General features: G+C 38.0%; 1 protein-coding gene across 1 annotated transcript in view; it reads left to right on the top strand.

Moving 5' to 3' along the window:
- Positions 1-27,512, top strand: part of FBN2 (fibrillin 2) — a 167,066-nt gene that overhangs the window by 16,492 nt on the left and 123,062 nt on the right. Inside the window, exon 6 of the mRNA XM_074931320.1 lies at positions 22,518-22,715. Within this exon, the coding sequence (XP_074787421.1) occupies positions 22,518-22,715 (198 nt within the window). The remainder of the gene's footprint in view (positions 1-22,517; positions 22,716-27,512) is intronic.

The following is a 27,512-nucleotide window of genomic DNA, read 5'->3' as shown; positions in this document are numbered from 1 at the left end:
CAGGGAAGCCTCATCAGACTTCTCAATCAACGAAATACCCTGAGTTTCAGTCTGTGGTTTTAACTATGGGGGTCATCCTGCCTGTTTTATTGAAGTGGTGTAAGGCTATTGAATTTTGCATGCTCTAGGAGTGTGAGTATAAATGAAAATGCAAGGCATTTTAGAAGAAGTCAGGAAGAAAGGAAGTCAATAAGATAAAATAAATAATTACTAAATGCTGCTTTCAAATGTCAAGCAACATTCTTCTTTTCTTCTTGTCACAGGGCCATGTGTCCTGGTGTGAAAAAAATTTTTTTCAATACACAGTAAGTGGAATATTTACCTGCTAAACACCAGTTTAATTTTCAGTCTGCTTTTAGCCATTGGAAAGTGGAGCATATGGTCTTGAGATTTTATGCAACTTTGTAAAGGAGTCATTCAGGACCTGTTGAGTAAGAAAGAAAAATACTAGTTCATAGTAGTGTACTCTGACTACATGGTCCAGTTCAAAGGGGTTGTTCATCACCGCTGGGGTAAACACAAGTTACAGCATCAACCTGAAGTTTAATTCAACTAAAATCACTCAAGTTAATTCAAATTAAATAAAAGTAAGTTAGTGGTAGTTTAAAGCTCTACAAAACATGAGTCTTCCTATAATTTTCCATTTTCACCATGCTTTCCTACTTTATTTTCTAAATTTTCTGTTAAAAAACATTTCTGTCAGCATTTTTCACATGTAGTAGAAAGTTGATTATAAGCAAAATGCCACAGTGGTGGTGGCATTTTTTAAAAAGGTTCAGTTTAAAATAAAAAAGCACATCTCTAATTCTCTTGGAGATAATAAGAGGTAACAACTGAAAATACAGGCAGCAATAAAAGGTGAAATTTTATCGGGTAATACCTGATTCAGGAAAATTGGTTAGGTTTTGTTAGAAGAACCTGCTAGTTATTTTTGTTGTTTCTTTGAGACTAGAGGTGTCTTCAGATGTTTATTTTACATACAGTTAAGTGCAGACCCTGTTCAGAGAACTCCCTTTCCTTCTACAGGTTTAGACCTGTACATATTTGCATGCATCTATCTGTGACGGATTACAGTAGTTCTGAAGGGCAAATTCAGAAAACTGCTTCCATGGTCTTAGATATCAATAGGTATAGGATTACAGGACTCAGGCACCATATTACCTGGCTTTGCCATCCATCATTATCTCCAATGACAAGGTTTTCAGACTTTTCTTCCCTTGCTTTTCACAAGCTGACAAATAACTATCTAAAGCATTAAAAACCCCACAAAATGTCTACAGAGTGTATGTTCATTTGTTGTTAGCAGGTATCTGAAAAATTCTCTCTTTTAGTTGTGCAAAAGATTTAATATGTTGTAATTTAAAAAAAGATAAGGATAATGCTAGACATGTCATTGGTTGTAATGGTGAAGATGGTATCTTTCTCTTGTTTCCCTCTTAATTTCTGTGGATATTTCAGAATGTGTTAATTAGTATTCCCTCCACTTTTCCTCTGGTTGCATTATCACAGTCAGTCTGTTAGGTAATCACAGAATAATTTGGGTTGGAAAAGACCTTGTAGATCATCCAGTCCAACCATTAACCTAACACTGACAGTTCCCAACTACAACAGATCCCTCAGCACTATGTCAACCTGACTCTTAAACACCTCCAGGGATGGGGACTCCACCACCTCCCTGGGCAGCCCATTCCAACACCCAACAACCCCTTCTGGAAAGAAATGCTTCCTAATATCCAGTCTAAACCTTCCCTGGTGCAGCTTGAGGCCATTCCCTCTTGTCCTATCGCTTGTTACTTGGTTAAAGAGACTCATCCCCAGCTCTCTGCACCCTCCTTTCAGGTAGCTGTAGAGGGCGATGAGGTCTCCCCTCAGCCTTCTCCAGGCTAAACACCCCCAGTTCCCTCAGCTGCTCCCCGTACGACCTGTGCTCCAGACCCTGCACCAGCTCCGTTGCGCTTCTCTGGACACGCTCGAGTCATTCAATGTCCTTTTTGTAGTGAGGGGCCCAAAACTGAACACAGGAATCGAGGTGCGGCCTCCCCAGTGCTGAGTACAGGGGTAAGATCCCTTCCCTGTCCCTGCTGGCCACGCTATTGCTGACACAAGCCAGGATGTCATTGTCCTTCCTGGCCACCTGGGCACACTGCTGGCTCCTGTTCAGCCGGCTGTCAATCAGCACCCCCAGTCCCTCTCTGACTGGCAGCTCTCCAGCCACTCCTCCCCAAGCCTGTAGCGCTGCTGGGGGTTGTTGTGGCCCAAGGGCAGCCCCCGGCACTTGGCCTTATGGAAACTCCTACAGCTGGCCTCAGCCCATGCCTCCATTATTTCTATAATGGTTATAAATGCTTGAAATTGTGTTGGATTTCTATGTTGTTTATATGTACTTGTGTAAAACTTGAAAAACTCTACCCATAAAGCATTCCTCCTGAAGTATAATTTGAAACACTATTCATGTTGTATAGAGGTTTATATTATCCGAGAACATTAGGTGAATGAAAAGAAGCTCTTGAAAATGTCTGGGGAGGAAGTCACAGCATATGAGAGTTGTACAAAATCAGACCAAACGGGCAGTCTAGCCTAGGTTCCCATCACTGCCAGTAGCCAGTTTAACAGGAGAAGTGGTGTTTCCCCAAGTTTTTTCCCAGGGTCAGATAATTTTGTGGCTCAGGATTTTTTTGAGCAAGGGGCATTGTAATAGTTTTTGACACCTTGTCATTCCTTTTCCTGTGGTGCTTGTGACTAGCTTTGTCCCTTTCCTCACTCCTGAGATCACTTAATGTGAATCAGCATGGGTACCAGCATTCCTGCCAGTGTGAAAATCAGTCCCATACTCCACATTTCCTCTTTCTTGTTTCTTACCCATGTAAGGAACTACTGTCTTATGTTATGCCTTGTTTTCTTGAAGAGCCTATGGCTGAGGTCCTTTGTGTACTGTGCTAGAGTGTACCTGCTTCCACCTAATAGGTGTGTTGATGCATTAAGGAACTACACTAGGTATATAGGGTTTGATTTTTTTTTTTAATAAAAATGGCATTAATTTGATTCTTCCACAATGTTTTACCTATCAGTATTCCTACATTAGTTAAAATCTAGCTGTTGAAAAAGGAAATTTACAGCATACTTCTTGACTCTGAATGTTTTTTAAATGGGGAGTGGTTTAGGAATGGAAACCATGGGAATTCTGCAATTTATTGCTTTTTTTTTCATGTGGAGAATTTCTGTAATTTCTGTTAGCTTGGTAATAAAGTTGTTATCTGGCTCTGGGATTTATGTCTACCTTTTACCCTCTGACTTTATCTGCTTCATGTTAATCTTCTGGTTTTTAAACTGCAGCCATGGATTATTTGTACAGAAAAAAATAATCTTCTTGAGAATGTTCCCTGTACTCCAGTTGTTCTATATGACATATTTTTTGTTATTAATATCAAATGGAAAGCTTTTAACTGTCCTTAGTATACAGTATGAAAATGCAATAGCAAGATTTTCACTGTTTTCTGGTCTAAGTTTTATGAAGATTCTTCAAGTCTTGACTGGATGAATCAAAAAGTATTTTTTTCTGCCATCCTTAGTCATTGGTCTGCATGCTAACAGCATCCACAAAAAGCAATTATTGCAAACATGGGTACTGGACAGAGGCTGTCAGAAAAAAAGATTGAGTGCCTCAGGCTGAAGCCTCGACATGAGTGATGAAAGCAGAGCCAACAGCCTGTGTGGTGGGTTGACCCCAGCTGTCAGGTAAACCCCCACCTAGCTGCTCACTTACTCCCCTGCAGTGGGACAGGGGAGAGAGACTTGAAGGGCAAAAGCTGTAAACTTGTGAGTTAAGATAAAGAGAGTTTGATAGGTGAAGAACAGTGGTGCATGCAAGCAAAGCAAAATAAGGAGTCTATTGCCTGCTTTCCATTGGCAGACAGCTGTTAAGCCATTTTCTGGAAAGCAGGGTCTCAGCATGTGTAACAGTTACTTGGAAAGACAAATGCCATAACCACAAACCTATCCCCTTCCTCCTCCTTTCTCCAGCTTTTTTAGCAGAGCATGAAGTCATATGGTATGGAATATCCCTCTGGTCAGCTCAGGTCCACTCCCAGCCTCTTGACCACCCCCAGCCAGCTCACTGGGGAGAGCATAGTAGGAAATGGATAAAGAAAGATAACCTTGATGCTGTGAGCACTGCTGACCCATGGCCAAAACACAGGTGTGTTCCCAGCACCGTTTTAGTCACAAATCCAAAACACAGCACCTCTACCAGCTGCTGTGAAGAAAATTAACTCCATCCCAGCCAGACCCGGTGTACCTTCAGAAAAGTTTCTCAGACAGTGTAGATTTATAGTGGACTTTTTATTTAATGAAAATAAAGGAATGGATTAAAAAGTGTCCAGAGTTCAACTTGAAATTCACAGTAGTTTTTGAAATTGAAATTAATCAAATAAAAAATGTAATTATTGGTGCAGCAAATTGAAAATAAACCATAATACCATCACTATAGGACTGTATGATAGTTTTGTATGATTCCACTGTGTTATCACTGATGTCCTGGATTGTTTGTCGTATACTCACAGTTTCTTATTGTGTCATAACGACAAATACAGTAAGTGTGTGCATGATCTGTTGTACATTTATACGCAAAGTGTATCATTGTGGATGTATGTGAGCTTTGTTATTCCAGTTGTTACCACATGGTAGTTCATCTGAGTTCTTTCACAAAAACAGGTAAGTAAACAGTGAGAAAAGCTGCTGTTCTGAGTGCAGTGAAATAATGGCATTTTACACATTTTTACAAGTTTTAAACACTATGTGATGCAATGTTGGGCCTGTTCTCTTTCCTCTAATTTCCAGAGCCCTCAGAACCCTTTCTGGATTTTGCCATACTCAGAACATTCTCACAGTAAGATATCTAAATGATCTGGTGAACATTTATTGTAGATTGCTCAACTTACTTAAATGCTTGACTGTTCTATGACCTGTCTAGTATGGCCATTGGCAACTCATTGTATCTATGGTTTTAGACGCTGATGAATAACTGCCCTGAATCATCATAAGCCTTCTTATTCTTTGACATACCAAAATGGTGTGATGCTGTTCGTCATGAGTGAATGTTTGTCACCATTTTTCTTTGTGGCCATAATGCCAGTGTGGCCTCATACCAATATAGAGAATGTATAAATAATTCAGTAGAGTTGTTAAAGAAACAAATGTATATGTTCTTTAGAGTAAAAATAGACTTCGATGTTCTTAAACAGTCATTGAGGCTGCTGTGATATGATTTGGGTGTGTTTGTAAAGGACTCCTGCTGTTTAATGAATGTAATTTTTTAACCTGGAAAGTTGCATTTCCTCTTTCATTTTCCCTGTTCAAAAATGCTTGAGTTGCCCAACCTTAAAAATAGGAATACTACCATATAACCAGCTGCATAGTGTAACAAGAATAAATCGGCGTGTATTTGGATACTAAGATTAAAAGCCTTTGAAAGATTTAGTTAATAATTCACATAGTCATAGAAATCATAATAATTTGAAAAAGAAAGAAGAATTAACTGCATCATGTTTGTTGTTTGGGAAGAAGCAAGAACATGGCTAAACAAAAAATGTTGCACAAAGCATGTAACTGACAAATTTTATCAAAGTTATGAAAAGGCATGTTTGGCAAGAAAGACTCCTTTGGGAGGACACTTTTTTCTTCCTTTAGAAGTTGCATGCTCAGGCTGATTTGCTCTGTAATTTGAGCCAATGAAGGTTCAAGTGGTGGGGGTTTTCTGGTTATTCTAACTGCAAGGAAGGGAGGGTGTTGTTTGCTCAAGTTTCTTAGTTAAGAATTTTAAACTTTGTAGATAGTAGGTAGACATAGGTGACAGATACCTATCTTTCCGTACAGCGGAAAGCAAAGTGCTAGTAGAATTAATTTATAGTAATTAAGTTGATAACAATAAAATAAGATCTAATTGTAATTGATACTTAGATTATTAATGGATCAATATTAACTGTTTCTAGTATAGTTATGACTTTTCATGGTCTAGTAAAGGTAGAAGAAAATGATGACATTTTCAGGCAAACACCTCTTTAGGAACACAGGTTTGTAAAAGCCTCTTGCTAACATTTTCTAGATTACTCTTTATAGAGAATATTTTTCATTATTTAATCCCTATCTTAAATTGTCCAATTTACAGCCAATGATATACAAAGTGTTCAGAGCATGAAAGGTCCAAAAGAACAGCAAAGGAAAGTCAATGGAAATAACAAATAAAGCAGGAATTGAAATATTCCTTATGAAGCAATGAGCTGTTGAAAACAGTGTCAGGAAAAGAGTCAGGATTTAACTTGGTTAGAATGAAAGCAGCATGGGTAAAATCTGCATCTAACAGGGACTGACAAAAAGCATTTTGATGAACTCCATGGAAAATGAAGGCATTACTGGTTAAGGTCAGTACATAGCCAAGTTTCAACACACTGTCAGTTCACAGCAGTGCAATTATACACACTCACCACATTTGAAAAAACGTTTGTAAGGTATTGGCTGGGAATCTTGGCATGCTGCTGAACTCACCAAGATGTTCAAAGCTGTGCAACAAAGATTTGGATAAATTTCAGAAAAAGCAGGAGAGGGATGTCACTAAGATCAGTCCTTACTGATCTTAAATGTAAAGTGAAAAAAAAAAAAAAAGAGGTAATAATAATCATTATGAAGGAAATTTTGCTAGAAGAGTAGCGGCACAAGTCTTCCTGCTCTTCTCTGAATTTTCAACTGCTGCATTAAGGACACATGCCTTGGCATGTGGCTTTATGGTAACTGTGGCAGTCTTGCTAATTTTTTAGAGTCTTTGTGTGTTTTGCCATTCTGGTATGAAATTTTTATTTTTCAAGAAATAGTCTGTTCACTACTTAGGTGGCACGTTATTAGGCAAATAATTATTGTGAACACTTTGTCATCTTCAGATGACGTTTCCTGAGGATTGTATTTTGCCTGTGCAGCTTAACACTCAATGCAGACTTTTCCCATATGTGCACAGATTTGTATTTTATGTGAGCTTTGAGCTGATTTGCAAGTAGTGTATGGCATACATTGTATGTCCGAAACAAATGCACAATGGCAAAAGATTTCCTCATTCCATTCAGTGGCTTAATAAACGTGGTCATCTATTCTTAATCAGAGCTGAGGAGGGGTAGAAAATTTTGCAGAGTGATGACCATGTATGGACTCTCCTGTGCTTGATTTTTTCCTCTTGGGAGGCAGTTGTGCAATACCATTTTAATGTGAGTACAGCATTACAGTAGCTAGCATTGTCTACCAAGAAAAGCAATTTTACATCTGTCTTGCATTATACTGATTCTTAGCCTGCAAGAATTGAATAAGATTAAGTGTCCTGATTTTTTTGAAGGTGATGAACAACATTTTTCTTACTTGACTTTATTGAGAGCTCTGGGTGCTTCTTGGAAATCAGTTTCTAATATAATTAACAGGCTCACCAAGTACCTCCAATGCATTGTGCTTTCAATAAGTGCAACTCATCAAGGAAAAATATGTTCATAGCTGATGTCCAGACCTTGTCTTCACACCCTAAAACTGTCACATTAAACTTTCTCTCATGCAGGAATATTTCTGTTGTCTTTCTCTATAGATATTATACAAATCTCTGACTCCAGAGAAATTATCTCCTGCCATGCCTAAAACGACACATCTCCCTACTGTCATGATATCCAGCCCAGTGGTCTGCCTCTTCCTTTCTGCTCTGTTCTTCATCACTAATTATCCTTTTGTGTTGGGGTGAGGCACAGTAGCCTGTTTCTGTTAACCTCCCTGTAAGTTCAGCACAGCTGTGTGTATTTCTAGAGTGGGTATATCATTCCTGAGTCCCTGACTCTGTGTTATCTGAATCTGCAGTTTTCTTGTTAGGACTGACAGGAAGTGACCTTCACGTGTGAGCTATAAAATTTTGCTCTTCATCTACGTCAAGACCTTGAGCTGTATCTTCTCTGTGCGTTGAAAACTTAAAACCTGGTTTATGTGCTAGATATAGAGCATATTTTCAGATCTTTTCAGCCTTTATGCCTTGTCACATAAATGATAGGAAAAATATAGAGGCACAATCTTAATAATTTTTGACCTCATTTCAATTAGTTTAACTGATGGGTTACTGTAATGTGACTTTTCAGACATTGTACTACTGAAGACATGGTGTACATACCTCACACACAGCAGTCCGATGCCCAAAAACTTTCATTGCTTCTGAATATTTGTAGAATGCAAGCTTAATCTGCAATATATGCAGTAAATGGAAAGTTTAAGCAAGGCCTCCCAGCTAAACCAAAACCATGTGAAAATAATAAAATGTAATAATGGAAGAGACATTTTCCAGTATAGAAATTACATTGTTTGAAACTGTAAGATGTTTTCCTTCCTCAAAAACAAATTTTATTTTTTTTAAACCCTGGCTGATTGAAAGCTGGAAATCAGTGTCACAAAATTAAGTCTTAGATGGTACAATTTAGAATCTAATCTTGCATTCATTAGGCAAAGGATTCCTTTGGTTAACTGCTGCATGCAAATATGACAATTTAGGCATGTATGTGAAAAGGTGTTCCTTCTCTGCGTTAGAGTTAAGGTGTATAATGCAGAGTTCTTTACTGACAAAAATTTTATTTCAATGCAGTTACGTAAAACTTTCACTCTTCCTGTGATTTTTGTAGAACAGGAATTAATGTTTCTGTTTTAAGTCCCCTTTTTGGACCCTTTATTTTCTTATTGTAAATGCATACTGAACTGTGCCACTTTGTAACTGCAGAGCTCTAAGGGCTCTCCAAGGCCATCAGGATCTTGCCAGGGGAATAATTTTCAGGGCAAGCTGCAATTAGTGCTTTATTAGTGTAAAGTGACTGATATTGCTCCTGTATAACCCTGCATCTTGATTGAGGTGGAAGAGAGGAGTTTAGTAAGTGATGTCCAATTTCTGACAGTTGCTGGAGCAATTGTTCTTAGTCATTAACCAGTACAAGGAAGGTCATTAATGTGGTTTTAACTTTGGGAGACATCAGGTTGCTCACAGATTTGCTAGCATCACAAGTAGAGTAAAGCTATGATTTTACCTCCTCTTGACAAGGTAGCCAAAACACGGTTTGAGTGTGGCACTAGGAATAACTGGAGTTCTCTGTTTTCTGCCTAGAGATTAATTTCACTTCATTTCTATTAGTGTATCTTAGATTATGAAAACTTTTAATGTATTGAGCATCTTACAATATAAACCAACAAACTTTACTTAAACTACAGATCTTCACATTACTTAAGCAAAAACCATTCCAACCAAAGAACTTCCTTTTGTTTCATTTTCTGGGACAGTAACTTTTAAAAAAGTAAAGTCATTTCCTTCTGCTGTAATAGTATTTCAGCAAATTTCCTTTTTATTAATGCCATGACTTCCAAAGGTGTAATTCTCTTTCTGCATATGCTGTGTTGTTACAGTTCCCTTCTGTCTCTATTGACAGACTGCTGTATGAAGTTACACTGCTTGTTGTCTAATCAAATACAGAAAGTTCAAAATTAGAGTGAACTGAACCAAAAGCATAGTTACTTGTGGTGTGTACCTATTTCTAAAATACAGCATCATAACAAGCAATATTTTTTTTATGCTTTCACGTATTGTTAAGATTTTGTCGGTCCTTTAAAAATACAGCACTGTGGTGTTTTTTACTCTGCCTCACCTCACATTTTACATTTCAGGAAGAAAAAAACAAATATAAGGAAATGTCTAGAATGGATTAGGAGAAGAAGAGGTGGGGACTGCATGTAAAAGTCGAATTCAAACACAAACTTGTAACAAATCCAGCTTTACTGAAATCTAGTGGCAAGATTTCTGTTCCTTTCAGTTGCATTAACTAAGGCCTCCAAAGGAGGAAGGGGAAAAGCCCTTAAATGCATGGGATATGCTTTTGCTTCTGCACTGGCTTCTAGTAACATCTGCCAATACAGTGACATTCAGACATGAATTAAGTACATTTATGGAGATGCTTTCTGAAGGAAAGCCTGAAGGGAAAGATACCTCTCACTAGATTGGTGTACATAATTAATTCGTTACCCCAAAAGAAGGGTTCTTCACCCAGTATGCAAGCCAGTACACAGAGGGTTAAGGTATTTTTTTAATTCATGTCCACACAGAGATGGGTGCTAGGTGGTAATTCCACAAAGCTCGCACACCACACAAAGGAATCCACAGCCTATTTATCTTGTTACATGATTGGTAAAAACCTAGCTAAATTTACACTCATTGGTCTGTAATTAACCACTGCATTTGCTATGGGTTAATTATATTTCAGTTAGCCTCACTTCCTGTGTAAATTAGCATGCATGCTCCCTGTGTAATGTGTAAGCATCTTTACATGTTGTCAGTAGTCTTAGAGATAATTTTATTGTTAAACTGTTGAAGCTTATGGGGTGTATCAGTAGTGTTAGTTACATCACTGCTCTGGGTGGTTTTAGTGGTTATAGTTTTGATAGCTATATAATTTATATAATTATTCCCAAATTTTAATACTTATATTTAAATATTCCTAAATTCTTACACAGGGGTGTGCAAGCAAGCATAGTAAAGATATGCTAACTGTTGTGCTGATGACAATGTTGTGTATGTGTAACTATATATGCTTATACATGCATATATATAAAGAAGGTATTTTATTTTTAATATAAGTAATATAAATGTGTTTACATTTGTTTATATTTTGCATACTTTTATATAAATAATTACATATTTTATGTCATTGATGTCACAGAGAATGATCTAACTCCTGTAAAGCACATGAAGAGGGTCATCAGACAACACAATTGTTGAATTGTTGTTTTACCTTGGGTGTGTGCATGTATGTTCTGTGTACACAGAGCTACCAAATTAGAGCTGAGAGTGAAAAGAAGTCTTTGGATATTATTTGTGTTTTCTTTTGTAATGTTGTGCTAGGGCTCAATGGTTGAGTGAGAAGTAAAAAAGGAGAAGTATAGGTATATTGTTCATTAACACCTGAACAGTTCTTCTCATGGAAACTTGAGGTTGAAAATAAGAAATGGAAAGATGTTTGTTTATTTTTTCCTTAAAGGGCATAGCCATACACTGTAAGCCTTATTTTGATTAATAAAAAAGAGTTTAATATAACTGTCTGAATCTTGATCTAGCAGGATGAGTGTGGAAGACACAAAACTGTGTGGCTCTGTGGTTGGGGGTTAGACATATGTCAGATACTTGAAAATAATTTTATTCTTCTGTTGTCTCCCTTTGTGTTTTTTACATGCCCTGATACTTTCCACCATGTCTGTTCTGCTACCAGCTCCCTGGCAAATTTTGTGTTTGAGGTTGGATCTTATAAAATGCAGGCAGCTGGCCAATATAGTATTCAGAAGTACTGACTTTTGAGTATCTTTCCCACTTACTTTTGGTGAGGGTGAAATGTGCAGTGTATGTATCCTTCCTTCTTTGCCATGACTTCATTGTCTTTCCCTGTGTACAGCCTTCCCCCTCAGGGAGTGCCCTTCACAAGGCTGGTAGCATACTGCAGTCATCATTCACTCTTCAACTGGCAGAGAGATGAGAGTCTTCTGTCTTTGCAGATGCTTAGGGAGCAGCTGAAGACAATGAAAATAGACTTTTTGGGTTCAGTTCTGCACTGCTAAAGTCTGGCAGAAATCCCAGGGAAGCTACTGGGAGTTTTGATTAAGAACAGAATTCAGGTTTAGGACCACTGTTTTCGTTTAAATATCGATCTGGTTTTACTAACTAAACACTGTAGCACTGAACTGGTCTATAAGAAATAAAAAGGGAAACTGAAAGACAGAGGCTGGAAGATATTTCTGTTACTCAGCTTGAAACAGTCCAAAAGAAAGCTTCATGTAACTGGTGAAAAGCATATTTGGACTTCAGAATTAAACTTATTTTAATGATTTTGACAGTGAAGTCACGTCAGTTATGTCAAAGAAAGTGTTTAGTTGTAAACTATTGTTCAGCTTAAATGAATTAAATATGAAGGTTTAAAATTCTTTAAATTTGGTCTGCTTTGAATTTTCAACCATATCTGTCTTCGTAAGCATTAGTTACGCAATATCTTTGAAAGCTATAGTTACTCCAATAAGGTTATACAGAAAAGAGTATTATCAGGGATATAGTTTGTTGAAGGCAATCAAGAGCACATTGCATGCAAACTTGCAGAATACTGGAGTGCTGGTTTATTCCACCTCAGAGTAATAGCTTGGTATATGAGAAATGGCAGTAAATTGTTTCTTTATTGAGATTAAATGAATCCCCTGAATTAGCTTCTGTCCTATATTTTGAGTGTTAAAAGATACACAGCTTTGTCGTGTCCCACTGAAAATATTGTATAAGCCGAAGAGGTAGATCTCCAAAGCTCTTGTTTTGCTAAGCCAAAATCAGAGATGTGAAGAAGAAACTGTGCTTCTGCCTCTCCACAGAGAGAACTCTAGTAACTGGCTAGGTTTTACTTAATTATCAACTCAAAGTATCAGGATAGTCTGGACAGTCATCTGTATTGGAAATGTTTCTTCCAAGCTAAATGTGGTTTGGTTTTCTTTTTCCTAAGAGCAATGTGTGAAACCATTGTTTTTCCTACTTATATTAACAACGTTGCATTCAACTGTCTGTGTGTGGATTTAATAGGGTTTCTGATCTGCTGAGGCTTTTTGGACGTTTTTCTTAATTTACACAGGAATTGTTTATGAAATATTTTTCCTCCTCTTTTTGTGAGTATGGATGTCTTATGAATGCCTTCCTAAAATGGCTGCTAAGAAGAATACAGTTAGTGAGGGAGGCTCCATGGCTCTAGTCATTCACTTTTATCTAACTTCAACAGAGGCTCCATCATACATTATGGTGCCTAACTTTGTTTTGACTCTGGGTTGTGGCCAGCTGGGGTCTAACTTGTGAACATCAAATCCTTTTATGTCTTCCTTCTTATTTTTGACTTCACAAAGTAGTACGCAGATTGCCAGAGGACTGGAAAACTCATTAGGCCACTTCTCCACCTACCAGAGAAGTTTAAGTGACTTTTAGCTGCTTTTAAGTATCGCAGTTATAGCAAAATGTATGTTTGACCTTTAAATTGTCCTGACTGCTCTTTCATGCTCAGCTAACTGTAACGTGTCCTGACATATGTAGTGAGATTAGAGTTTTTGAGAATAATTTGCTGTTCTGCAAACCCTTCTACATGTGGGACGTCTTAGCCAGTACAAAATGCCTCACTTTCTTTACTGGGATTGGTTTATGGCATGAGTAATGACACTGAACTCCAAAGCAAGGGGGTGAGAATGGGGTGGGGGAGTTTACACTGTGCTCTTTACACTGATCTTCAGTACTCTTAAAAGTTTATTGCATCTGCATACCTGAATCTTTAAACTTCCTCTTTGCTGACAAGGGATTCTGTTCCTTTGAGGTTGAACTGAATAGCAGTGATTTCCTGTAGAGGGGAGCCAAAAACTTACGGAAGATGTAATTGAAGTTTTTGTATTCTGGTCCATGTTTTCTTTGCAGGCACATAGCAAGGTATTGACTTCTTAATTGTTGGTATATGAAGGAATTAAAGAATATAATGTGCATTTATCTGGCTCTCCAGAGTCTAAGTTTTAACGAGTAGTATCTTTTTCTTTTCATCACATGGGCAAATCTTGTCTTGTCAATGAAATGTGAGTACCAGGTTTTGTGCAGGGTGCAGAGTTTCAACAGAGGTAAGGAGAGTCCTTTCTGTCATTGAAAATCAACAGAAAAGCTTTCTGCACTCCCCCGTTCCACCTGCAAAGCTTTGTTGGCGGTACAGTGTGCACTCCCAATGAAGATTTAAATGGCCTTCGCTTCACTCTAGTCTTCTGAAATTTGGTGATCTTAAGTCTTATCCTTGACTATAAGGTTGAGAGGAAGATCTCTGACTTCCCTTCCATTAAAGTTTTGAGGTTTGAGGCTTGGGACTTTGAGGACAGGTATCATTTGTTGTGCTGTAGTGTTGAAGGAGCTGGCTTGTGGACCAGAATGCCAATATTCTCGGAATTCCTCTAAGTCAACCAAGAAACATAGGAGGAGAGAGCAGTACACAGCATGATAGACTTACTTCACTGCTTTGAATTCTACGGACATTTCAGCAAAGACGTAGGAAGCTGATGTTAGGATAATAGTTATAAACTGCTGACTCTTGCGAAAAATTATTCTTGTGATTTTTTTATCTCCATGTACACTTTGCATAGGGGTAATTCAGCCTGTAACTTGTAATAACTGATGATTAGTATTTCATTGTGTTTCAGCTTGTGTGTTTGCTCATAGAGGTATTTTATTAGAGTCCATTATCCAAAATCGCATGCAAACTTAGATAGTACCAGGGCTTATAGAAGTATAAGGAAATATATATGTATTTAGAAAAAGCTCCAGACAAACTGAAATTGGAGACCTTGCTGGAACCAAGATTCAGGTGTATTTATTTCCCAGCTTTTATTCTGCACTTGAAACTTTGTAGCAGTCAGTGTACGATACTGCTGTTGGCAAACGGCAACAGTTTCTTCCAATAAATTTGTAAGTGTATGGAAATACTTCACTTCTGAAAGCAACTGAATCCCATAAATGACAAAAGCAAAGTACTTCCATGTTTCTGTCTTTCTCTGATTTTTGTGCATATATATTATTCAAACTGGTTTGTGTCTTAAAATTTTAGAATTTTTTTCTTCAGTGTTCAGAGTGATTACAGAAAATTGCATTGTATTTTAGTAATACTGTTGGTTATTTGGTACTTTGCCATCCTTTTCGATGTGCTTAGGTGTGTAAGAATTAATTATTTTTAATTTTTAAAAAAAGTTTTAAGATCTGCAGATACTATTATACTAATACTTTATCTGCTTACAACTGACATAATATCAATTATATTAAAATGGATGTGCAAACTCTGGAATGTTGTTTTTGGAAAAGAGCTGCTTTCCCTGTTCCAGCAAGAGGAAAATGAGAATGTGCTTAGAATGGACATGACAGAGTACTGGTGGAAACTGGATTTTTGCTAAAAGCTACAAAGCCCACATAGACTGCTGCATTAAACACATGCTTTTTTTTCTCCTTTCATTTAGCTGCCCTCCACTCACTTTTAATTGCAATGTGTATATTAAATTGCCTAATCGATCACAGGAATTTGTTTGCTGGGAAGTATTGCATCACAGGAGCTGGTCAAAAATGGTCATGTGGGACCAGTAGAACAGTAGTAAAAACTCATCCTGAAACTGAAAACTGTCAGCTCTATAAAAATGTTCAAGCTTTCCTGATATATTTAACATAAATGTTCAAAACCTTTTTAAACTAATCTTTTTTTCTTTGCTATTACATACCAGAATGAATTTTATGAAAATGGGTTCAGACAATGACTAAAGAATCTGAATGTCTCAGTTTTAAGTTATCCACAATTTAAAATGTTTAAAAGACTTTTTTGTTTATTGTTTATGTTAATCATAAACTCAATTGTATTAATTAATTAAGGACTTGACACACAAGTTTTATTTAAAAAAAAAGTCAGGGAATGGAGGCTCAGACTTTAGTATTGAGACTTTGGTTTATGTGAACTTCTTAGTTTAAATAGCTGTATTGCCCATAGACTATTTTTTCAAAGAGAAATCAATAGCTTTGCCAAGTCCCTTTCATTTTCCAAGAGACTAGCTCTCATTTTCAGCCAACAATCTTTTTTCCATAACTTGTTGGATGTCACCTTTGAAAAAAATGCTTTTTATTTATATCAAGCTTGAATCAGTACAGTTCATATAACTTCCTGTTACCTTTGAAACCTCCCTTATGGTGAACCCGCAGTGTTGGCAGCTAAACATTACCTCAGAAAGAACAGTATTCCAGATTAGGATGATTAAAATATTGAAGGAAAAACAATTTTGGATAATCTTAAATAAAACAAACATATATATCTTTGTAATGTTTAAATATCTTTTTGCATACTGTGACTTATGATCTGCAGATGTTGGAAGTTGAGCAAGGAGAATAATAGTTGCATATGCATACATTTCAGATTTGTGGTCTGAACTCAAGTACAACTATAAGTATTACCAACCCTTTCAGAAACCCCTGCTCTCCCATTTTTTGGAAGCACAAGGTCTGGGCAATGCTGTTGTTTATGTAGAATCGGTAGGAGAATGGGGTATGCCTTGCTCTTCCAATCCTGCTGATAACATGGTAGGAGTCACACATTGTGGGATTTCTTATTGCAGGAAGATTGAGCTCAATTATGCTTTTAATCATTAAAACATACAGATCTAACATTAGAGAGGATAAAATTCAGACACAGGTTCTTTGAAAAATCTCGTCAGTAATCAAGGAGCAGGTGCTCAACAAGCAGCAAAGATAAGTTTCAGGTTTATGGAGACCTCTGAATGTTAGAAATTATCGGGAAATTTACCACGTTATCCTGTCAGAAGTGTAATAAAGGCACTTGCTTCTCCAACATTTTTTCTGTTTGAGCATCTTCTAGCAAGGTGAATTTAACTTCAGATCTTTGCCAGTGTAGACCTGATTTCCCCACTCTGAAGGCTGCCTGATGTGGAGTCCACTCTTGGACTTTCACTCAATGTGCTAATTTTTCTTTTGGAAGGGAATAAAGTTCCTGGTAAACCTTACAGCAGGTACTACTTTCCAGCATTCAGGTGCCCTGTATTAAGTTGTTTATCTAATTAACAATTAGATAATTGCTGATGCATAAAATGAATTTTTGAGATATCAGTAATAAGCTGTCTACTACACTTGAGCCTGCAAATGAGGCAATAGAAGTTGAAATGACTTATTTTCTCATTCATTAATATTTGCTAAATCATACTTATGGGACAGAGGTTCTATAAAAAGTCCTTATGAAAAGCAAATTTGCTTAAGTAAGTTAACCAGATTTATCAAGTATTAGGTTTTGTTCTTTAATTGCCAGGGGCAGGAGGGCATATCTCAGATGTCCTCCTTTACTCAGTCCTCAAGTGATTCATACTAATAAATGTACTTAATGTTTTCAGTATTTTGGTTTTAGTAATAGAAGTATCAATATTCCAAATGGCTTATAGTTAAAATTACTTAATTCCAGACACATTTCTTCCTTATTTAGTTATGTTTCTGTGGAATTTTGTTTAAATAAAAATGAGACTTCACAGTTCCTTCCTGCTAATAGTTCTAGTACTCACAGACATGAAATCCAGGATTTGTGATAATTTGTTGCTCCAGCACTGCAGTCTATGTCCTTTTAACCTTCCAGAGCTTTGAGATAGGCTTTATGTAGGTGCCGGAAATGCTGCACCATGAATAGTACTGTTGGGCTTTAAACAGAAACAATATTTTGGTATTGGGAGCCTTCACTTAAAATTTCAGTTTGCTTTCCCATAAAAAGAATCTGCAGGTTTTCATATTCTACCAGATAACTTGCAGTGAACATTTCAACATGTCAAGGTGCCTTTGTACTTTTTTTTCTATGTCTCACTTTTTCTCTTTTTATTTACCTCAGAAGAGGTAAAATTTTCACAGGCAAGAGTAGTTAGCACAGTGTGAAACTGTGGAGGCTAAGAATGCCAGAATTCAGGTAGAAATTGAATCCTGATATTTATACCAAAATATTTTAATGTTTTGTCTTGAAGAACAAAAAATGGTAGTTGGGATGTTAAACATTGTGTTTCAGGTTTTGAGCTAGTGGGTGTTAGACACCAGGAGGAAACTTAAAGTGACAGACAGACTATCCTATGTCTACATACAGCAGGCTTTTACATCTTCATCTGAATCATCTGGTTTTAGCTAGAGGTACGGGAAGTAAAAATAGATGGATATTGGACCATACCCAACAGTAGAATTCTCATGTTTATAATTCTTGTGGCAGGCTCTCTGTCAAACAGCCTTTGTAAAATTACAGGTAGAATTAGAATAGACTTACAATTTTATAAAAGAATGAAAAAGATCACAAGAACCATGATAGTTGGATAGTCCCATGTGTGAATACCAAATGCATGCTTCTATGAAATAATAGAAATGCTGTAGTGTAGTTAAATTTAGAAGTTCAGTATTCTGTTTTCAGGGAGCTTTTTATGTTGATGCCAATAAAAAAATACTTCTTATTAAATTTAATCGTATAAAAATTTGGATTGTTGATAAAGGTCGTTATTTTTCAAGTCATGGTGCGTATTGGATATAATTTTCTGAGGTTAAAAAAAATGCATAACACATGTGCTGAAAATTACTTTCTGTCACCAAAGCAGTTAACCTTTCTATGCAACAAATGATATATAATGTATGTTCTAATCTGTGTTTTTTCTGGCAAAATTTTTCCAGCAGAAATGCTGGGAAAAGAGCAAATGAAGAAACACCTAACATAAGACAAGAAAACCAATATGGAAAAGATGATTGAGTCATAAACTCTTGTTTTTTAAGGTCAAATAAACCATTACAATAGTGTAGTCTGACTGACTGTGTAAAACAGACCATAGAATCTCACACAGTAATTTCTGAATCAAATCCACAGCTTCATTTGAAACTACAGAGTATCTTCAGAATGGCATCTAGGTTTAGTATGTTTGCTTCCCATAAATAAAAATATACTAAGTGACTAGGGATCTTTGGTGAACAGATGTACTTTACTATTAGCCCAAACATGCTTACCTTCACTTCATATTGTAAAATCTTACATTTTCCTCTCAGGATAGACCAGCAACTACTCAGATTCTTTACCTTTGGACTTCATTTTAGATAAATGGGATGGTTAAAGATTTCTAAGATGGATACATTTGTTATTTGTTAATATTTTAAATTATTAAATATTTAAAATATAATTTTTAAATGTGAACGTTACTATCAAGCATGTTTCTGAAATCTTAAATAATTCTTCTGACTCTTTGCATATTTTTCCAGTTTTCCAGCATCCCATTCAGAATGCAGTAGCCATAGCTGTGCAAAGAACCACTTTTGCTGGGTGCAGATAGCAGGATATTTCCCTGTTGTGATCTGGAAATGGTCTGCTGCTAGGCTTCTGCTTCTGTAGACCAAGGTTGTAGAAGCTGCACATTCTCTTAGGAGCTCACGATCTGTTACTTGTATGTCATTATTCTGAAATATCATTCAGCATCTCATCATTTTGGGTTGAATTTATTTTTATTTGTAAATCTACCTGAAAGTTTAATAATAGTTTCATTTGTTCTTCTGCTGTTCAAGTTGCAGTAGTCAGAATTTCAGATGTGCTCCTGCAGACTTAACACTGATGGGAGTTTCTTGGTTATAGAACCTGAACATTGTTTTATGCTTTCTCTGTTCATGAAGGTATGGGTAGGCACATACATACAGGTTTCCAGAGCATATGTTTTCTTACTCAGTAGGATATATTAGCCAATATGTGTATTAGATATCACTCCTTCTTTTATCTAACTCGTTCACGTTCTCTTGCACAAACACTCCTTGTAGTCTGGTTATGTTCTCTAATCCTGCTTTCAAACATACCCTCCAAACTGACCTTTTCATTACTAGTATTGCATAATCATGTCTTGTGGGAAGGTAATTGAACTCAAATACAGTTCACAACTCAAATTTAAGTTCTAAGTTTAATCTTGTCTGATTGGATTCCAAACTTCTTAACATGGAGGGTCTTTGACCGGGAATATACCTATGCATCACCAACCATTAAACAGAAAAATATATAATCTGTATTTCTACTCGTACTGTAATTGCTTCGTGTTATCCAAAGACTGGTCCTATAAAAAAGTATACCTCAGAGAACAGGTGCTGTAAAAATACAAAACTGTCCAGCAAAACTATTTATTTTCTGAATAGGAATTGCAAAGTGATCTGGAATGTCAAGTTCATTGGTCCTGATGAATGCAAGCTTTAGAAATTTTAGAGATGCAGAATAAATCATTTGATTTCAGACATTCCCCCATGAAGAACTGGATTCCATTTGAGCGCATGGAGTAAGGAATGCATGACCAGCCATCATGCTTAAGTTCTGCAGAGGAATTGCACACCGAGTATCCCTCCAGGCATGTCTATCTGGGCTGATGGAGAATACAAGTTCAGAAGTAGGACAGAATTTGGTATTTCCATACAGATCTTTGTGGATCCAGAGGTCATGCTCCCTTGCATTAGTGGAAATCTAGCTTTCTTCTGATAGTGATTATATTTTATAACAAGACTGTCAGTGTTGCTAGTGTCTTATACATGGTCATTTCAGGTTTACCCATACACATCCTTTCATCTTTGTCAGCTTCCTGTTTTTGAAAATCTCATTCATGAGGAGTCTAAAATCAATCTTAATTTTCAGGAAAGACTAAATATTGATCTTACTGCAGTCAGCACTTGGGCAAAAATTCTGCGATGTGCAGGTTACAGTCAGTCCGCTCTCAATATATAGAGTAGACCACAGACTTTCCCAGAATCTGCCTATTATTTGTACTTCAGTCATTAATGACAAAAATTAACAAACTCTTTTTAATCATATCTATTATATCATATTATTGGTATATATAACTCAGTTGAATTAGAATGGAAGTCTGCTCACCGAGCAGTAGTAAAAGCTTTTTCCATGCATATGAACCTCATTACTTTCGCTGTGTGACATAGAGGATGCTTTTACAGATAATATTAGGCAATAAATTACAGTACAGCTATTTGCTAAAGAGTGCAGTACTGTTTTCCAAGAATGAAATAGTGTTGTCATTGAATTCAATAGCCAAATCCCATTGGTTTTCACTGAAGCCAGGATTTAATTCCACTTCTTTCAGTTCTTAAATTCTGAGCAGTTCTGTTTTTCTTCTGATAGCAGGCTGACCACTGCTGATAATTTGCAGGTTAAATGCAGTCTATCATGTATTCCTCACAGTCTTTGTAACACCTGAGTAAACTTTATATGAAAGAAGTGTAGTCATAATCTGTGATGGAGTCTTTTCCTTACCCCTTAGCTAAAATTCAGACAAGATTACAGTGAGTTACTGGAATTTAAATCTTTGATGCTTGAAGTCCGTGTTTCAAATATTTGTCATTCATATATGAGGCTATAACTTGATGACATCCCTTTCTTCTGCTATCAGTCATCAGTATTTTATGTTAAAAATTCATCTCTCTGATTTGGTAAGGGTCTTGGATGTGATTAAACTGAGAGCATTGTAAAGCTGCCTGTCTTCTAGTATGTTGGGTGAGAGACTACTGAAACCTTTTTCTAATGGACAGGATTTTCTTTTCATAATGTATGTATTTTACTAAAAGTACTGTCTTTGTAGCTTGATGGATACAGGGGAAGCTCAAACATATAGCTGTGGAGGTTTTTTTCTCATGAAAATCAAGAAAGATTAAATTTCACAGACCTTACCAAGTATTTAAGATCTTTTAATCTTCTTTTATTGTTAGGCGTTTTTGTTATAGATACTTACGTATTTGCTTAAGTTTAAATAAAGTGAACAACCCAGTTGAAATTAACTGTCAGTGTATACAGAAAATGGTGTGCAAAATTCTTTCCCAGACTGATACTTGAATGAACCTTGCCAAAGATAGGGAGTAGAACATTTATTTCTATTTGAGCTAGCTTTAAGAGACTTGTGCCTTAGTGAAAAAAAAGCTTAATATGAAGTCTCACTGGGAAGACCATTTTCTCCCTTTCCAAACATGTCAAAACTCACTGTTATGCCTTCTTTCACGTGACTCAGTCTGAGTAGAAGCTTGGCATTTTCTTCTTTTATTTTTTTTCCCCTTCCTCTTAAAGTTCCCATAAGGAGATGAAATCTGGCTTAGAGCAACCATCTGTTTCTCATTTGTTCCTAGAGAATTACAGTTAATTGTTATTCCTAGTTTGTATTGCCTCATAAGGTCAAAAAATCTTTCTTTTAATATGGGTTGAACCTTAATGAGTTAACAATTTACAGGAATTGGACTCGGAGTATATTTTACAGTTTGTAGGCTATATTGTGTACTCAATATAGCTTGAATGGGTTGTATTATCTCATGTTATTCCTCTGAAAGGAAGTGATGGTTTACTAATTAGTCGTCTGTAGGTAGCACTATTTTGCACTAAACATTCCAGCAGGAATGTTGATTCTGTGACGGTTCTTAGCATGGACCTTGGTCAATCTGGAGTGAACAAATGTGTGACTTCTGTGATTTGTAGTTCCCTCCTGTGAATCACTGTGAAGTAACTCAGGAACAAGAAAACCGGTTCCCAGTTCTTGTTTGCTGAATCTCATCTGCTTATTTGATTGATTGCTTGTTTGTTTGTAAAAATCTTTCACTTACTATGGATTTTACTGGATACATTGTCAATATACAGAGTGGTTTTGGTCCAGCTGCCTTTCATTACTTGCATCTATCAAAATAAATTGAAAGAGAAGATAACCTTGCAAAAATCATTACCTTCCATGGAAGGTGTCATGTTACTTCTGTAAGCAGTAACATAAATTTCCAGGTCCTCTTTGAATTTTCTTAATATAGGTATCTACTGGGTTAAAAATTCATTCCTTCTGTAGTTACTAAGTACACTCTCTTGTATAATACAATGATTCTTCCTTTTTTTCAGATTACAGAACAGGTCCATGTTTCACACAAGTTAACAACCAGATGTGTCAGGGCCAGCTAACTGGAATTGTTTGCACAAAAACTCTCTGTTGTGCAACCATTGGGCGTGCATGGGGTCACCCCTGTGAAATGTGCCCTGCTCAGCCTCAGCCGTGCCGTCGTGGTTTCATCCCTAATATTCGCACTGGAGCATGTCAAGGTGAGCCTTCTCGTTTAAATAGTGTTTGGTTGTTGTGTTGCTGATACGCATCTTGGAAACCTTTCATCTACTTAAAAAAACCCCACTGTTTTCCTTGTGTGTGTTGTGTCTTTTGATAAAATATGGATATGCTTTGCTGCTTCCAGATTTTAGCTAGCGTACATACAGAACAAAAAATTGCCTGGAAAAAATGAATGCCCATCAAGGATCCATAAATAAAGGGCATGAAAAGGTCAGAGTATCTGTTGAGCACAGCCATCAGATACTGTCGTAGAGCACCAGTCAAGCAACTGGCTTACGTTGCGCTAGCCCCTAACTAATATATACTTCATTCATTCTACTGAAAAATTCACTTATTTCTTGCTACTGAATTGTTTTCTTTCTGATGTGGTTGGGAGCTATTATACAGACTTTTTTTAGTCGCATCATTTAGATAAAGCACATAGTGAACCTTCTGGATGTTCTGTTTTGATTATTTGTACAGGGCTAGAAACATGCATGAGTAAGGAAGGATTTCAGTCTTTTGTGTTTAGATTCGTAAAATGTATGAGAAATGGGAAAGCCTTTTAGCCTTATGTAGTATCTCTCCATGATGTTAAGAGACTTGCTGCTCCTCCTTTCTATACTGCAATCCACCTATCCTGAAAGATAGATGTCTGTTCTGCTGATTGGCTAAATTTCAGAACAAGGTGCATAAAGATTGCAGTAACAGAGGATACTAGAACTCACAAAGGAGAACGTACTACTTGCCTGTTACAGGCTGGCACACATGGTCAGTTTGCAGGCTGTGTTGTCTTAGAACCCTCCCAAGAAGCAATGGAAACCCAAGTAGGTGCTGCAGTCAGACCCTATACTGCTATCTGCCCCTTCAAAGAATAAGATTCAGAGTCTGAGGTACAACAGTCTGTTTTGTTGATGACTGTGCACACTCTGCCTTCTTTGAGCAAGAGTGCATCTAAGTGTCAGACTGTTTTGTAGTGTCGTCTTGGAGGTGGCTTGCAGTTGTGTGTTGACCAGAGTCTGATGCTGTTGGCCAGACATCCAGGTTGGATGAGGATATCTCTGATGATAATGTTAGTCTTAATGTTGCTATCAGAAATAAACCAGTTACAGATTTCTGCCATTGACCCACAGTCATTTCTTCCCAAATAAGTGTTTCTAACTTTACCTGATCATTATGCCCAGTTAAGGGGTGCAACATACGGAACATGCATTTCCTAGGGCAAAATAGAATGGTACCTAGGGTGTAGGTGGCTGACATTTTCCCAAGTTTCATTGTTCCACCATTTAAAGTTGGAATAGGCATATTCATCACTACACAGACGTACCATACACAGGGGTGTCTGTACCACTATGGAACCATTCTTTTCCCACATGAATAAAGCTTAATGTGTAGTAGAAGACCTCAGGACCCACTTCTCTTGAGGTGGGTCGATGACTTTAAACTCTTGGACATTAGAGTAATTCACTGTGTGTGCCCACTTAGTTAGATTTCATTTTCCTCCTAGATGGTTGTACCATGAAACATCTTCTGTTTGAAACATCTTCTGTTTGAAAGGAATTTGAAATGAGGGTATGAAGGAGAGCTGAGCACACACATGACCAATGTGATCAAGCAATGCCCGTTTATTACAGCTAAGAAAGCCCTTTTACAATATTCTCCCGCACACGTGAGTAACAGGCAGTACAAGTCCTCAAGACTGGACAGTTAACTTAGCCCACGCTTTAATCCTTCTTATGACTGGATAAAAAGTGTCCCATCAGCCTTGCCAGGCTTCCTGCCTTGTGTAACTTCCTCTTCCATCCCAACCCCTTCCAGGGGTTGTTTGTCTCGTCGTTTCTCCCCCCTCATTCAGGATTACGTCCTTATTGCATTCTCGCTCAGGCTGAGGCTCTTATCAGTCTTATTCTCACACAGGATTGCTCACATGGCCATTCTCTCACAGAAAGTCCTCTTTAATCCCAACAAGTGTGGGAGTTGCTGTTTTACCACTTCTTAGTTGAACCAATCAGTGTCTCACAGAGTACCACTGCATGTTTTGCCTGGGTCTGTCATGTCAAAATCTTGCATTATATAGGAAACAGAGATGTTGCGCTTTGATGCATTAAAGTGAGTTAAATTAAATCCACTGCTTGGGGTGCTCCAATCCCAGTCCCAAGTATGGGTGGTATTGGTGGTCGTCCAGCCATCTACCTCTTCCAGGGAGCTTTCACTGTCATGTAGGCTTAAGCGCATGGCACCTGAATATAGAGTTATACAACAACACCTGGACACCTTCAGTAGTACTGAAGGGAACTCCTGTTTCAGAAATATTTGTTATTAATTCTGGTATGTCAGCGCCTGAGCCATAGAATTGTAAAGGCAAGCTCTCAGCTGATACTCACATAGCAATACAAGGCAGAAAATGAACCATTATTAATGCCCACATTTCGTGCAAAATCCCTTACCACTTGCAAGACTACATTACTTTTAAGGCATCCCTGAGTGGAAGCATCTGTCTGTGAGGCTGCGCTAATGGCTCTCAGGAAAAAGAGGCCAAGCCACTTCATATTGGCATGGTTTGGGAGCCTGTGACGCCGCTCAAAATGCAACTGTCTGGCCACATGCTACCAGCAGCAACTGGGCACCAAGCCCTTCCAGAATAGAGCCTGGTGTAGCCCACCTCTGATGTAATGTCATTTGCTGCCTGCATCTTAGAGGCGTGATGCTGCACACTGAACAGCTGCACCAAAAATTCAGAAAACCTACACGAACCCATACTGACCTCTTCTCTCCCTCCAGTAAGTCAATTAATACCACCCAGTATTCCCCCTGTACTGGCAATGGGGTCTCAACAGAATACAAGGACCATGTACCATACAAGTGAACCAAATTATGCCATTCCGAGTTGTAAATTGATCCATGACATTCCTGCAGAGCAGAAAACTATCTCAGTGGGGAAAGGCCAGACTGTTACCCCTGGATCCACTTGTAGGGAGCTTTTAGGGTCTTGCTGTCAGGAGTCTGAATGATCCAGACATTATTATGCATGCTCAAAAGGAGGCCTTGTTTAAGCCCCTTGGTAGGGTGGTTAAAAGATAATCCTTGCCCAGTCTTCAGGTCTCAGTGTACTCCTGGGGAAGTTGACAGGTTCAGCAAGGGCAGTCCAGGTGGAAAAAAGGAGTGGTCTTAATGACATGCCAGTCAGGTCTCCCATCTCTCCCCTGACTTACCTCATGTCTGATAACGGGGAAGACTCCTTGTGTGGTATGATCACCATCATATGGCCAGTCACCTGGCTGCTCATCAAGGTCATTCCAAATGTCCCCATCCCAGTGCTCAGGATGTCATATTAGGGCCTGCACTTCAAGAGCATACACAGTCCTGCCCTTTTTTTCCAACTTAGCACTGACTGTACTGCTTTATCTTATAATCTCTTCCCCTTTTCTGTTTCTGTAAAGTTAGACCTTACATCATCAGCTGCATCTCTTGCCTTTGCACCTTCTCTTGTAACCTAGCAGTGTCACTATGCTGCTGCTTGGCAGAAGGGAAGGTCAGACCCAGCAGAGGGAGGTTGGACCCCGACCAAAGTACAGCCTCTCCATCTGGGTCATCTATCCTCAGAGCATTGCAGAGTAAGGTTAGTATTTAGGCTGATATCAGATGCTGTAAATCAACACAGTTCTTTGAGTTCTGATTATGATCTGTGTAGAGAAATAAATTAACAGAGCAAAATCCTTTCCGATCAATCAGTCCCAAGTCAATATGGGGATAAACAAAGGTTCAAGTAATTTGGGGTGATAGATTTTTTTTTTTGTTTTGTTTGTTTTCAGATTTCAGGAAGTGTATATGTACTATTCTCTCTATGTGTATCCATATCTTACAGCTTCCAAAATCCCTGTGAAACAACACAGCTGGGATACTGCAGGCATTGCATGCATAGGCAGATCTCTGTGACAGAGTTCTTAGCAAAGTGATAAAGTTGACTAGAATGATCTGCTCTAATTTTTTGTGTAGGTGATTCCCTGTAGTGCTGGGGAACTTACTACTTCAACTCCCTATTTACAAAATAAGAAGCAGCATACAGTAGCAGGATTTATTTGTGTGTATGCATGTGTTAGCAAGAATTTATGTTAGGTAATTCAGAATAGGAGCTTTGACACTGTTTCCCCTAAGATGTTGAAGCACGGGCTGGATGAGCAGACAGTGAGGTGGATGGAAAGCCTGCTGAATGTCTGGGCTCAGAGGGTGGTGATCAGCAGCGCAAAGTCTAGTTGGAGGCCAGTGACTAGCACTGTACCGCAGGGGTCAGTACTGGATTCAGTCTCCTGTTTAACATCTTCATTAGTAAGCTGGATGATAGGGCAGGGGATACTCTCGGCAGGTTTGCAGATGACACCAAACTGGGAGGAGTGACTGATAGGCCAGAGGGTCATGTTGCCGTCCAGAGGGACCTTGACAGGCTGGAGAAATGAGCTGACAGGAACCTCATGAAGTTCAACAAAGAGACATGCGAAGTCCTGCCCCTGGAGAAGAACAGCCCCAGGCGCCAGCATTGCTGGGTGCTGGTCTTGAAAGCAGTGTTCCAGAAAAGGACCTGGGGGTCCTGGTGGACACCAGGTTGAACATGAGCCAGCAGTACGCCTCTGCAGCAAATCAAGTGAAGGGTATCCTGGGCTGTGGAAGAAAAAGTATTGCTAGCAGGTCAAGCATGGTGATCCTTTCCCTTTATTCAGCACTGGTGAGGACATACTTGGGAGCACTGCATTGAGTTCAGGGGTCCCCAGAACAAACAGGGAGATGAAGCCACTGGAGAG

The sequence above is a fragment of the Athene noctua genome, chromosome Z, assembly GCF_965140245.1.
Source record: "Athene noctua chromosome Z, bAthNoc1.hap1.1, whole genome shotgun sequence".
Taxonomy (NCBI): domain Eukaryota; kingdom Metazoa; phylum Chordata; class Aves; order Strigiformes; family Strigidae; genus Athene; species Athene noctua.
The sequence above is the reverse complement of the archived record's forward strand: the minus strand, read 5'-3'. Positions and strand labels throughout refer to the sequence as shown.